Source organism: Centropristis striata, chromosome 4, assembly GCF_030273125.1.
Source record: "Centropristis striata isolate RG_2023a ecotype Rhode Island chromosome 4, C.striata_1.0, whole genome shotgun sequence".
Taxonomy (NCBI): domain Eukaryota; kingdom Metazoa; phylum Chordata; class Actinopteri; order Perciformes; family Serranidae; genus Centropristis; species Centropristis striata.
The window spans coordinates 37,691,760-37,706,397 of NC_081520.1; the positions used below are offsets into that span (position 1 = coordinate 37,691,760).

At 39.6% G+C, this 14,638-nt stretch overlaps 1 protein-coding gene across 1 annotated transcript in view; it reads right to left on the bottom strand.

The window, feature by feature from the left end:
- The window catches only part of LOC131970739 (elastin-like), a 48,433-nt gene that overhangs the window by 9,521 nt on the left and 24,274 nt on the right, over window positions 1-14,638 (bottom strand). The window contains exons 6-7 of the mRNA XM_059332159.1: window positions 1,406-1,456; window positions 732-806 (exon numbers count right to left, since the gene is read on the bottom strand). Coding sequence (XP_059188142.1) covers window positions 732-806; window positions 1,406-1,456 — 126 coding nt within the window. The remainder of the gene's footprint in view (window positions 1-731; window positions 807-1,405; window positions 1,457-14,638) is intronic.

The following is a 14,638-nucleotide window of genomic DNA, read 5'->3' on the forward strand; positions in this document are numbered from 1 at the left end:
AAAAGCCTCATGAGTATTTTTATAATTCTTCATAATAGCATTACAAACACCCATAACCCACCCATTATGTCTTTGCCATGCCTTTATTGATCTTTTGTTTGCTTATTGATATTAAAATATACTTTATTGCTCATCTATTATAAGTTAACGATGCACTTGTTAACAGTTAACTATGCCTTCTGCAGCTAAAGGGATCTAAAGTGAGAACAATGCCTTATTACTTGTTAATTAATGGTTATTACAAGGACCTTAATATAAAGCGTTACCGTATTTTTTTCCTTCCAAAATAACATAGCATTTTCTCTCGAAATGGAAATTGAGATTATTGTAATTTTCTTTTTTATTACTCTTCTTTCTTTCCAGATATGTATTTGCTACATCGCTGTTAATTGTAATGGGACTGAGCTTTCTTATTGTATTGTCTATATTACATAATGAGTAGTTGGATGTTTTTTGTGTGGCCACAGTGTGTTGTTGTATTATTCCCCCAAAAATGAAGCAGCTGGTGTCCACTCCAGCAGTCATAAAGTGGCTGATGCTTTCAGGGACATTGGTCCCGGTTCAGATGAACAGGACACTGAACTTAATTTGTTCTGGGGGTCTTTGGGAGATAAAAGCCATTATAGGTTTAAATCTCAAATGTCAACCAATAAATCTAAAGCAATCATTACATTCATGATGCAATCCCTTCCTTTAAAAGAAAATTATGTTACAATTCAGTTCAGCTGTACCTCTTTTGGCTGCCTTCTGTCCAATTCCTCCTGGGAAAAAGCCCCCGGTGCCTCCACCATATCCACCATAACCACCTAAATGAAACAAAGGGGCAAATGTATATGTGGTTTAACTATTGTTATAGAGAGAATATAACAGTTGTGCTCAACAACCAACATGGTCTCACAGAAATCCGTGAAATAGCCACGGATTTCGCTTAACTCAAAATCCGTGGAATAGCCACGGAATTGCTCAAATTTCCGTGAAACTGACACGTCATATTTTTCTGGCGAGATCTTCACCACGAAGTGATTATGTACATTCACTGAGTGAATATTTAGAAAATAAAACATATATTTCTCACTAAAAATGTGATCAAAATCCATTTTTATGCAGAAACTAAGTCAAAATATTGATTTTTCACTAAAAATGAGAGAACTGTCCGCCATGTTTTTTGTTCTGACCGCTGGGACCTTGAAAGTCACGTGACTTGGAACAAACCAATAGCCACGGGATATGACTGTCATCAACTTGCATTGTAGCGAAATCCGTGTCAGTTTCACGGAAATTTGAGCAATTCCGTGGCTATTCCACGGATTTTGAGTTAAGCGAAATCCGTGGCTATTTCACGGATTTCTGTGAGACCAGGTTGTCAACAACACAGTAATTCCAGTTTCAGACTACAAGTACTCACCACCTCCATAGCCTCCGGCTCCCAAGCCACCACCTCCTAGATTGCCATAACCTAGAAAGAAAATGATAAACAGGCAGTTGAGTAGAGAGAGAGAAATAGTAGATGAGGGCAAGGGGAGGGAAGGAAAAGAAGCAGATCTTTCATCACTGTGGCTGTGATGAGTTGCTAGTGATTAATTCAGCCATAATTATCCTTCTATAAAAGTAACCCATCAATCAGTCTTTCATCAAGACATTTTCCAGGACCTGCAAGTACTACATGCTACATTTAGAAAAATAAAACACGGAATATGACACAATATCATGTGTGCTTAATTAAGTTTGATTGAAAACATTTATGCTTCTAGAGCCAAGGACTTCACCTTGGGCACTGGGGAAAGAGTTGACCCCCACTGACTAAGAAACATGATAGACAAAACATCAAAACTGGTTGACCATCTGGTTATGCTGTATTCTAAACACTGGAGGGAGCAGTCTGATCTTTCCAGGACCAAAAGCCACAAACTAATCTATGGGCGGCAAAAGCTTTTGGCATAACATGACGCATGAGTAAAGTCAATCCCAGGTGGCGTTTCTGCTTGTGGACAAAAACAAAATATGTAAGAAGAAGATAGAGAAATGGAAAAATAGGGAAAGGACAAAGGCTCATCACCTGCTCAGTGACTGAAAGAGACTCTTAAAAAGTACAAGGTCCTTAAAAGTACAAGGTGACCCAAATTGAAAAGTGGAAACCACTGTAAAACCAATAACATTTAAAGAATATTACAGTTAATTATGTTTGATCTCCCCCTAAAATAGCCTAACTAAAGTTGTCTGACTTTGCCAGACATTCAAAAACATTAAAAAAACCAACTAGATATCAAGTTTAATGGAAAAAGTCAGTGAAGGATGGATATTATTATTCAAAATCTAGATCAATTATGTTGAACGTCAAGTTACAATCTGCAGATCTGTTTCATCTCTTCAGCCGCAACTATGCCAGTAACTGCAGGTGTATTTTGGATCTCACTTTCACTTGTTTTTAAAGTTTCATTGTCTGCAGTCATCACTCTTCGTGTGTTCGGCATTAGTAATCGATTACATGCAGGACTAAAGAGTAAGCCACTTCACCCACAAGTGAGTTGAAGGGCGAGTCTGTTGGTTAGCTTCCCTTACCTGCTCTGATGAACCAACCAAGGAAAAACATTGACTAACTTTGCGCTGCTTTGATTTTTTCCCAGACACCCAATTTGTAAACACTGCAAAGCATCATGTTACCTCATTCAGCAAAAGATGAAAAGTGACTTAACAGACGTTTATCTAGATGAAAATATTCAAGATTATTACTTTGACTTCCTCCAGATATCTGTCAAAGCGATATATTCCAACTTTCTGAGGCTAACATATGGGCCTCCATGTTTTAGAATAATGCAGGGCACAGGATTCTCAGAATTGCATTTCTCTGAGTTGTATGAGATGAACAAGTTCCCCAATCAGAGATAAACATGTTGGAGTAATGACTGTTTTTGAAACAAGAAGAAAACTGAACGCTGCCAGCAAGCCGGTCCTCCAGGGAACTTGTTTTCATCAATACTTGTTAGCCAAGAACTCTGGGGTGAGAGCAGTTACGCATGGGAAACTAGCTGAACACGGGGCGAGGGGGGGTGGGCGCAGATCAGACGGGAGGGTGAGTCCAGCAATCTGCAGGGTGCAGGTAATGATACTGACGAGGGGGAGGAATGTGCTGGGGGAGACGGAGAGAAAGTTGGAAGTGTGGAGTTTCATGACCTAGTCAAAACAAATGTGGGCACTAGCCTTGCCAAGGGCTTGGAAAACAGACTGAGCATGCAATGCGAGCCCAGACGCTAAGCTAAGCGTCCTCGCAATAATCAATCTTCTTCAAAGCTCTCGGCTCAATGCTCCTCGATTGCTCAACCTTCCCCAGACACACCTCAAAGTAATAACAACAGTAATCAATTTTTATATAAATCAGACTGCTTTTCCCTTTTCCAGTGTCTCTTGTGTTGACACAAGAAATCTCTCTCATTTGTATCAGTGAGCCCCGTATACAATAGAAATGTTAAGGAAATGACAAGAAATTGACAAAAAACGAGATAGTTAAAAGATAGATGGAACACTGCGGAAGCCTAAAAGTCTTGAGATAACTCCGTCTGGCTTGAAATGTTTCTTTAAAACTGGACAGTCTGCTCTAGCCTCTAGATTACAAACTGTCTCATTGGCCCGAGGTGTATGTTTGTCATTGTGAGTGTTGGAAATACACAGCACAGTCTGTGCAACAGAGATTTTGCGTGTCAGTGGAGAAGAAACACCAAGAAAAAGGAGCTGATTAGCTATTTCATCCATCATCTGGCCCACCTGTACTCGCATGTGCATGACCCAACCTGGCTCTGGCAGCCATGCTCAGGGTCGACCAGCACCTGCCACGTTGAGCTCAACTCTCTGATTTGAGATCAAGAGACAAGATGCAGACACGCAGCAGTCAGAGGAGGTGTGTGTGTGTGTGTGTGTGTGTGTGTGACCATGAGTGCAGGCCTTGGGCAGACGCAAGGTTTAGACAAGAAAGAAAAAGAAAAAAAAACTTTACAGTATGTAGTTCTGACATCACTGGACACTGGGAAAATCAAACGCTCTCAAGTAAGAAACACTACCCTGGAGGTTGTATATTTTCAGGGTCAAAGTCGCGCTAACAAAACTGGATCATTGTTGGCTTGGCATCCGTCCACTGATTATATATTTGGGGGAAGGAGGGTAGAGTTTTTGTACAAAAGGTCTCTGTTTAGCCATATTTACGCTATCCTGTCAGCTCGAACAAGCATGCTTTTGTTGGACTACTATTATTACAGCGCGTCAGCTCATACAAATAGGCCTGTCTTAGCTCACACATTATTGGAAGTCTACACCAATGTTGTTTGTTGTCATGCACCACACACATGCAAAGTCTGCACCATGACCCCGATTTCAAATCATCACTTTTCCTTGGTGCTACTCCCAGTACACAGTTGATTGCTGACAAGCTGAAGGATTTCGGTACACTAATGTAGTGGCTTATTTTCACTGTGACCCTCAAGGCATAATAAGAAGCCAGAGAGAACACTTTAAATCCCAACCTTGGACAAAGGAACCCTACAAAAGGTCGAGACTCAGAATGCAAGATGGAGGGGACAGAAACCCAATACTACACAGGAGGGAGGACTGGGGGCCAAGGAAATTGGAAGGTAAGTGATGCAGTACTGTAATGCATCATAGTTTCCTCCATTTAGATTTCTACAAAAAAAGTGTAACAGACACATGGTTTACTAGCCAGTTTCCATTCAGAAAAGACCACATCCTTTCACAGCTGTGCAGGGACAAGTGCACCTGCAGGTTGTTGAGGTGAAATTTGGGATGTTGTGGCAGTGAATAATTGAGCAACAGTTGTGATTCATTTGTGGTTTAAGAATGATCTCAGCGAGAACACACAAGTAAATGCATGTCTAGACCTCCTCCAACAAAGAAGGAGTCTTGTTTTCAGAGGAATGAAAATGTGACGAGGGACAGGCTGCCATGTTCACTACCTCCTGCTGAACCATGTCAAGCGTGTTGGTATTTCAACTGAAGACTGACACTGGAGTAAAACTGGCCAGACAGCATGGCCAGTTCTTTCAGTCACCAATCATGTTCTCAAACTCAGGTCCAGTACAAGTGATGGATGTGAGCCAGTGTGAACAGAAATATCTGGTTTCAATCTCAAAACTGAAACGTCTTGCTCATGCTCCGTTGGGGTTAGGTAAGGTAATCCTCTGCTTCTAAAACCAGAGGAATACAAAAGACATTAATCAAAACATTGTCTTCGGCTCTCTTTCTCTTACTCTTGTTCTCTTCGTTTCACCATCCTTTCCACTTTTCCCTCACTCTTTCCTCTCCAAACCGTGTCTGAAGGGTTGCGCCGACCAGACGTGAGGTGTTAATAGCAGCGACCAGAGGAAGCCAAACGTGAGAAGTGAAAGATGGATTTCTCTCTCCTTTCCATCGCCTCCTCTATTCCTCCCCCCTCTCCCCTTCCCTCTACTTTGTGAACCAGCTGGGCCTGGTGAAGGGTTTAATTTAAGAGAGCAAAGAATTCCATGGCAGGGATCCACTGTAACTGACGGCAGACCTGCGGAAAGCAGACTTCGGAGCTGGAGCTCTGGAATGTCCAGGAAATTTTTGGGTCTTGTTTCTCACCCGTATTCTCTGTTTTAGCTCATATTTAATCAGGCGAATGGTTTAAAGAACAAATGTTTGCTCACTGAACAGCCAGGGGACATGATTAAAACTCACATGTCTCTTTAATACTTTGTCTGTGTTGAAAACCAGTGTCTGGGTGAAAAATGACGGGAGGGTCACAGAAGAATTATACATTTTGAGCCTTCAGCTAAACACTGGATTTGCTGCACAAACCATCAAACCACAAATAGCCAAAGAGTAAAGGGTGGCTGCAAGAAGTTGTATTATGAATTATGCTAGTGCAAATGATGCAATTTTCCAAAACGTGATGGAAAATCTTCATGAAAACCTCCATCTTCAAAGGCTTTCTGGAGGTCCCCAGAGAATCAGGGTTTTACTGTGACTGACAAGAAGATTCTCTTCTTCGGCTGTGGTCCCATATAAATTTTCACTTTGAAAGCAAAGCCCATCATTATGTCCTTCACCGTCATGACACCAGATTTTTATCAGTATCAAATTATCACACTGTTTCACTTCCAAGTTGGTGGATAGATTGCATTCTTATGGGGTGACGCAGGACAAGCTGGATCAGGCAGAATGATGCGAGGTGCCGTAGTGATTCCAGATCGCGTGAGACAAGTGGACACACTCAAGCTCCCCTAGCTTCCTCTCCCCCTCCTTCTCCTGTGACCTCCCCTGCTCCTTGTCACTTCCAGGTTCTCTGTGCTGTCAGTCACGGGCACCGAGCTGTGAGAAACTAGACTGGTCGCATGTTGGACTAATTAAGCATTCACACAGTCACACCACTACACACAAACTCTCCCCCTCTGGCTGGTGTGAGCCAGCCGACTTTGGCGGCAAGCCTTTTATTGTTTTCGCTTTCCTTTTCCATGGAGTCATTGACACTATCAATGAGAGGTCCCAAAGCCTCAGCCTCCCTCCCTCCCTGCCAAATGACCCCAAGTGCACGACTGTCAGAGCTCCTACAGACAAACAGCTAAAGGGTTTTAGGTTGCCTCATTCTCTGACATCTTTGCTTTTGGAGGAGTGACCAGGGCAGAATCACTGTAGTCATTGTTGATATGGGTGGTCATTTTTTCATTTTTATAGAGGACAATTAAATCATACTAAAGAAGAGAATGTGCTCTGTTCTGTTATGTTGTAAGCACTTACAGTGATGAAGCAACTTCATCAACCCACACAATTTGGCCTCAGAACACACACATCATCTCTGAGACGTCTTACAAATGGCCGGTAATTAACGTAAACTGTAAATGTCACCATGACACGTATGTGGATTACAAGCACTGCCACTGCGCCAAACCAGGCTGCGTTGCCCAGTGACGTCTGTGGCTGTCTGACTTCACCATCCTGAGTCCTTGTGAGTCTTTCACCTCCACAAACACATGCCTTATTTCAAACACATCTGTGCAAAGACCATTACTGCTGTCCTTTAATTCAAACTGTGTTAATTTGTACACCGTGCGTTTCACCATATCCACTGAGTTTGTGATGTCATTGTTTACACTACAAGTCATACAGAGCAGAACAAGCTATGCTATAAGCTTTCAAGTCAACCAAACACTTCTCTCTTTTCCCAGTTTCTGTGAGAGCTGAGAGCCTCTGCTGTTCTACGTTTTATCCACTTCTAAAGGAATGTCACAGTTGCTCTGCCAACACTGAGCCCATGACTATGTCTGAAGAGTATCTCTAACCCAGGGCTCATACCATCGCCCATTTTAGCTTGGCACACGCACTCACAGCATGTACTGTAAAGCCGTGTGGACAAGGCAGAAACACACTGCAAGTATTAGCAGTTTACATGTGCACTATATAATTCTGAGAAACGGCTTATTTCTAATAAGTATGTTCCATGTCTACAGAAGATCAATTGTGCAACTAATGCAAAGGGCAAGAAAACCAGTCAACAAACAGAGCCATGGCCATGGTATGTGAAGTTGGCCAAGTGTGTTTCCTCTTCCAGATGGTCCACATATGCATCTAACTGCTATTCCACTGAATACTTCTCTGACAACTCAGGGCTGAAACTAGTGTTCGACAGGTCGGCTCGACTCAAAACATGCACATTGAAACACTGACGTTATATTCATTGAGTCAGCCTCAAAAGCATTTCCCAAGTTCCTCTGTCATTATAAAGGCTGTGATCATTGTGCAGCAATCTGAAGCATTTTACTGTGACAAACATATGGGATGCTCTACAAAGGGGAACATGTAAGACATAAATTGTCATTGACAATGAAAAAGCTGTTTGCCAAGTTGTACATTGCGTATATATCGAGGTATTGCAACATAGGCGAACACATCAGGATAAATCCTGTATAAGGCCAAAGCTGAAGTCATTAGAAACTCATCTTTACAAGTCATTTAGTCCAGTGCTGGGTCTAGATAGGTATTGAGAAATCCAGATATGGAAAACATTTTACTGAGGTGAGATAATGTCAGTGACTCTCATTATTTCAATATACAAGGCTTTTAAGAATGAGTAAAGCTTTACACAAAAACAACCAAATCAAGAAGAACATTACTCACTAGGGACTCAGCAGAATTTACACCCGTTTTCACACCCATGGAAATTTATAGCTGAATGGTTACAATGGCGGACGTATTTATGAGTACTGTTGCTGTTCCAAAGAATTTTTTGGTTATAGTGGTTAACTTTTGTAGCTACAGGTTTTGCAGTCAGGACAAAACGAGCAGCGGTAATACGAAATGTGGAGAGTCATCTGTGAAATTAGTAAAATTTAAGTTAACCTTTGTGTTGTCTTCACATTCTGCATACACTGCTTTTCCTAAAGATCACGAATGACCCGACTTCTCTAAACCCCTAAATTAAAGCAGCTTGATTGCATTTTAAACCCCAAATCTAATTTGCATGAAGAAACTACCGGTCATTTATCACTAACTTTGTGAATATCTAGGTTTTTCCTCTTTACAGTGCAGAAAGACTGCCATCGTCATAATTTTGTTCTTTACTAAAGTATTGGTTTGTTATTTATATTATTGTAATTGCTAAAGGTAATGCATATGTGCAAAAACAGAAGTTTTAGCATGACATATCAACTGAGTAAGAATTGTGCAAAAAGTAGTTCTGAATGGATTTTATTATAGGGAAACAATAACAGTCTTTAGCAACATTGTATATTATACTCTACAAGAAAATAGTATTACTTGAACCATTACCCGCATCTAACAACAAAAATAAAAAAAACAATGATTAAAAATAGATAATGTTCTAAATCACCATCCTCTTGTTCCTCTTTGATATCTCAAAAAGTCAGATCTAGAAACTGCTGAGCAGTAAAACGTGCACCCATGGCTATAGTGAAGAGAGTACTGGGGCTACTGTCATCTGCAGCATCTTTATAGCCTCTGAATGCATTCTCCAAACAATGCTTTCAAGAAATGTTTATCCTCTGATCTCCCCCTTTTTTCCCCTGAATTTAATCGGTAGCACACATAATGTCAGCAAAATGATTTGTTAACTGCCGGGTCAAAAATGCCCCTCCTAGGACACGATTTGTACCCTTTTGGTGTACAGCTGATATGGAAATATGAACAAATGCAATGTTTGACTTGTTGGGTTCACTCTAGGAAAACTCATTGACTTTCAAGTTGAAAATATATCATTAGGGGGTTTCCTATGCTGTTAAACACAGTGACGGGTCATTTTTGACCCCTAAAGAAAGCACAGTGCTATACCAGATGAGTGAGAACTTTGTTCTATATCTATAATTGTTCTTTGTTCTATCTTTGTTATACTGAAACCAGTATAACATGAAAGCATAACAACCAGCCTAACTAACCAGCCAACTCCAGTTAGCTAGCTTGATTGTTAATTCCACCAAGCTCCCTGCTGCTAGGAGATTATTTCTCCAGGAGGAGAGCGGACTATAACTCCGGAGACAAACAAGTTGGCTATCTAACTAGCCAGCGGTCGCTATCTTAACTTGTGACTTTGTCCTAGGGCTGGGCGATATGGACAAAAATTAATATCCCGATATATTTAGGCTGAATATCGATACATACAATATACATTCCGATATTATTTTTTGCAAAGTGAGAGCAAATTTTCAGTCAAAGTCAAAGCCAAATATAACATGTCACAAGTAGTTTTATTAAAACCGTTTATTTAAGTGAACATAAATACTGTTTAACAACAGGAATGACTTTTAAAAAAAATCAAAGCTCCATAAAGTGCACATTTAAATAAAAATAAAAATAACCTATGAAATAAAATAGGCCAATCTTTTTCTGAAATAAATATATTTATATGCGAAAAGACTAATGAACATTACAAAATAACTTAATATGACAAACCCTAGTAAGGGCAACATTTATAAAGAAAGAAAAGAAAATTGATATATGCGATATGGTCTAATTCCATATTACATTAAAAAATATATCGATATATCGTCCAGCCCTACTTTGGCCCACTTGGTCAATGTAACAAATACCGACATCTGCCATTATGTCATTAATTTGTCAAACAACCTTTCAATGTCCGTTCTATTCTCACTTTCTTTCTATGATCACAACTTAAAGCAATACTCTACATTGTTATGCATTACACTACAACTCTGATATAATGTATGAATGCAATCACCGTAAGAAAAGTTTCTAGCATTTCCATGCCATATACAGTACAGGCCAAAAGTTTGGACACGCCTTCTCATTCAATGTGTTTCCTTTATTTTCATGACTATTTACATTGTAGATTCATCAAAACTATTAATGAACACATGTGGAATTATGTACTTAACATAAAAGTGTGAAATAACTGAAAACATGTCTTATATTCTAGTAAGCAAAGGGTGGTTACTTTGAGGAATCTAAAATACAAGACATGTTTTCAGTTATTTCACACTTTTTTGTTAAGTACATAATTCCATATGTGTTCATTCATAGTTTTGATGCCTTCAGTGAGAATCTACAATGTAAATAGTCATGAAAATAAAGAAAAACGCATTGAATGAGATGGGTGTGTCCAAACTTTTGGCCTGTACTGTATGTAAATATGTCATCTTTACCCCTTGTGTTGCACATTTTGATCACCCTCAGCTGTACGCACCCAGTGTGGAAAACTACTGTTTATGAAACTCCTCTACTAACTCAGAAAACACTGTAATTAAATACTCAGCCACAAATCCACTAAACAGGCCCTCAGACTTAACAGACTTCAGTCCACTTCTACCAATATCTACAACAAAGTCATGCAACCAGTGATTTGTCTTCATGGACTCTTTCTCCATCACTACATAAACACCAGTTAGACCGAGGTGCCAGATGGACAACGATAGTGGTCCATGCTCCAGACCTGCTGGCAAACAGAGCAGGGGAGAGGTCGCAAGAGCATGCCAAGGGACGGATCATCAACTCACACATTGCATTTAAAAAAGAAATTACATTGGTGGTAACACGCTCACTAGAGATCCAACATGCAAAACATGAAACAGAACAGGCTGGTGAAAGGCTGGGAAGCTGTGATTGAGTCATAGTGAAAGTATTACTTCGACGTGGGAGAAAATACCACATTACAAACTGTAATGTGTGGCATGCGTGACTGATTACACTACAATAACAACTAATAAAACCCTTATCTTTATCTTCTTGTTTTTTATTCCAAAAACATTTTCATTCTTGAGATGAATTAGTGAGATTACTGAAGACGCTAACAACAACATCAAGTGACTTCATCCAAGAAAAATTGCTTGGGAAGCAACAGGCATTTCCAGGGTGAACAAACAAGCTGCGATGGCTGTGTGTATATTGGGTGGGCTGAGTCCAGTGTGGGGGTGGTATTGCTCAGATATTTTTCAGGAAAAAAAAGTCTCTGCTGCAGACAGTTCAGGTTCCAAGTTACTGAAACCTTGACACTGAGACTCAAACAGATTGAGGAGCGGGGAGGAAAAGTGTCTTCTTTCACATTGTGTCTGAATAAGCAGCTGATTTATCTTTTTGTGTATGTATGTCTGTGCTCCAAACTACGACGGCATATTAGGGCCAAGTATGAAAAAAATAAAATTAAAATATGGACAGGGGAGGGGGGTAATATGTTGCAAATTTACAAGATTAAAGTGGCAAATCTGTGAGAAAAAAAGTTGCAGATTTACAAGATTAAAAGTGGCAAATTTGTGAGAAAAAAAGTTGCAGATTTACAAGATTAAAAGTGGCAAATTTGTGAGAAAAAAGTAGCAGATTTTTAAGAAAAAAAAGTCAGAAAAATAGTATTTGCTATGGAAAATCGAGAGACATACCGCTGGTAGAAACGTATGAAATGTGGTGATGTAGTACCTTGAAAAACAAAACACTAGCCTATTTTTCCGTCTTTCTTCTCTTAAATCTGCTACTTTTTTCTCGTAGATTTACCACTTTTTATCTCATAAATCTGCCACTTTTTTCTCACATTTGACACTTTTAATCATGTAAATCTGCAACTTTTTTCTCGAAATATTAGCTCCTTTCCCCATGTCTGTTTTTTTTTCTTCTTTTTTTAAATATTTGACCCTAATACACCGTCGTACCAAACCAATGTTAGGATACATATTCAGTATTTATGTGTCTATACAAGCACATATGCTCACATTTGTGATTACACACATATGAAGAGCATATACACATTTACATACACTCATGGTCATACACATTCACATGCTTCCAGTCTCTGACAGCTCAGACACAGGTCTGAGCTCCAGTAATGAAAAGCACATGTGCTTCAGGAGACTAAACCTCTTCCAAGCTCATCTTCTTTTGGCTAAACACTTTCATCCTCACCTCCATCGATCAGTCTCCTTTCTTTCAGCAAGCTCGCTAAGCATGCATGCCGTGTGAATGAATGTGCATAATGCTGCACATGTGTGCGTGTGTGTTTGAAATATACAGTGTACGGTATGTTTGCAAGAGTTATCGGTCCTTTCCGTCCTCCTTGCTGCACTTTGTTTCTTCTCTGTCCTCCCAATATATTCATTCTACCTTTAAATTGTCTGCCTTTCTTTACTCTGTTGTGAAGCAGACAGACTCTTCAAACAATGACCCTGATATGAACCAAAGGGTTTTTTTAGGTGTATTGATAGGCCATGTATAAAATATGAACATTATGTTACAAAATGATGCAAAAAGTGTACTTTAAAATGATTAGGGTGGGTGCGAAACAATTATTTTCTTGGTAATGTAATCCATCATCTTTAATTATATGAGTATTGCCGTTATTCTAAGCAAGATATTATCTTGCACCTAATTGTTGGAACTATTTTTCCATTACTTCATGTTGTTTTTTTTTATTATTCAGTGGCAGTGAAGAGCCAAAATAAAGGTGAAATAAGAAGTCAAGACTACATAGCTTCGGTTTATTTGACACACTTATCTAAAACTAACATAGTCTTTGGGTTTCACAGAATAGTTTATTATCAAACCACTGATCGACTCAGTTTATCGTTGATCGTTTATTTGTGGTTCTAACACGGTACAATAATAAAGCAATGGCAATGCATCTGCAGCAGATTTGCAGCTGGGGGCGCTGTGGGTAGTTGTTGAGAATTCATAGTTGTCATGTGTCACTTTAACACTGTGCAGTGTGGGGTGCAGCAGAAATGCAGAAACAGGAAGAGGCAGGAAGAGGCAGGAAGAGGCGGCGCCGTACGTCCCCGCAATCAACAGTGTGGAAATGTTTTACCAGAGCAGATAAAATCAAAACCGCCAGCTGCAAAATACAGTATGTAAAGCTACAACAGCAGTACCAGTGCTGTACATGACCATTAGCTACACCTGCTTATGGCTGATGCAAACAGTGACAATAGTAGCGAGGACAAGTGCCAACTAAGTAAATGAACTAGGCAGACACAATCTAAGAATTCTCCAAACACAGACCAAAGAAAAATAAAAATAATAGGTCTGTTCCGCCATTTTGGTTAAATGTAATAATCTCAATAGTGTTATTTCAAGAGCTCATTCTGCTTTGTCAGTGTGTCACTATTAATGTTTATTTCAATAAACCAATATATTCAAAGCGACATGACTGTTTATTGGTAATATTACTCCTGCCAGTAAGGAGTAATTTTTATCAGTAATTTTACAAATTAGCTAAAGTTGATGTTATACTAGGCTATTAAGAACCTTTGAGATGGCCCTTCTAAAGACCAAAGGTGGACAGAACTTGTTGTCGTTGTTTTTTCCTGCTATCCCTGCAAGGAAGCAGTTGTGTTGTTATTGAAATCAGACAATCCTGCTAGGGGTTCAGTCCACTCAGATCTCAGCTCATTTCTAAACAGCATCTCTGATCCAATCACAGACTCGCTTACCCTCAGCTGGGTCCTGCATACATTAGTTAACCCTTCACTGCTTTTATTTCAGACATTGTTATTGGGTGAAAAAATATGATATACCGCATCTCCACGATCAGACGGCGAAAACTCTAACAACTTTTTGGGAGTCTTTGACAACTACTTTCGTAAGCACCCTGATAATCTAACACAGCAGCCCTGCCTTCATGAAGCAGGCTGTAGTTTGTGGTGCTGTTGAGTCGGATTTGCATTATAATATTATGTTATGTGGTAGGCTTGTGTTGTCAGGCTGATATAATCAATTTCCGGGTCGTGCAAACCGTGAAACAACAAAACTAGTTTGAGAATGTCTACAACTTGGGCTGGCCGCTTTTGGGGCTTTGCTGGAACTAGCTGCTGAAGCCACAGCCGGCCAGCCTTCAATTTCTTTCTTTTAGCCATTATTGACTTTTTTTAGACACACCTCCCAGACACTAATAAATAGCATAACAGTAATGCAGGATGTTTATTTTATGTAGACATGTAGACCAGTGGTGGAAGAAGTATTCAGGTCCCTTACTAAAGTAAAAAGTACTAATACCACACTGCAAAATTACTTCACAACAAGTAAAAATCCTGCATTCAAAACTTACTGAAGTAAAAGTACAAAAGTATCAGCATCAAATGTACTTAAAGTATCAAAAGTAAAAGTATTCACTATGCAGAATGGACCCACCCAGATTGCTGTATATGTTCTAAATATGTTATTATAT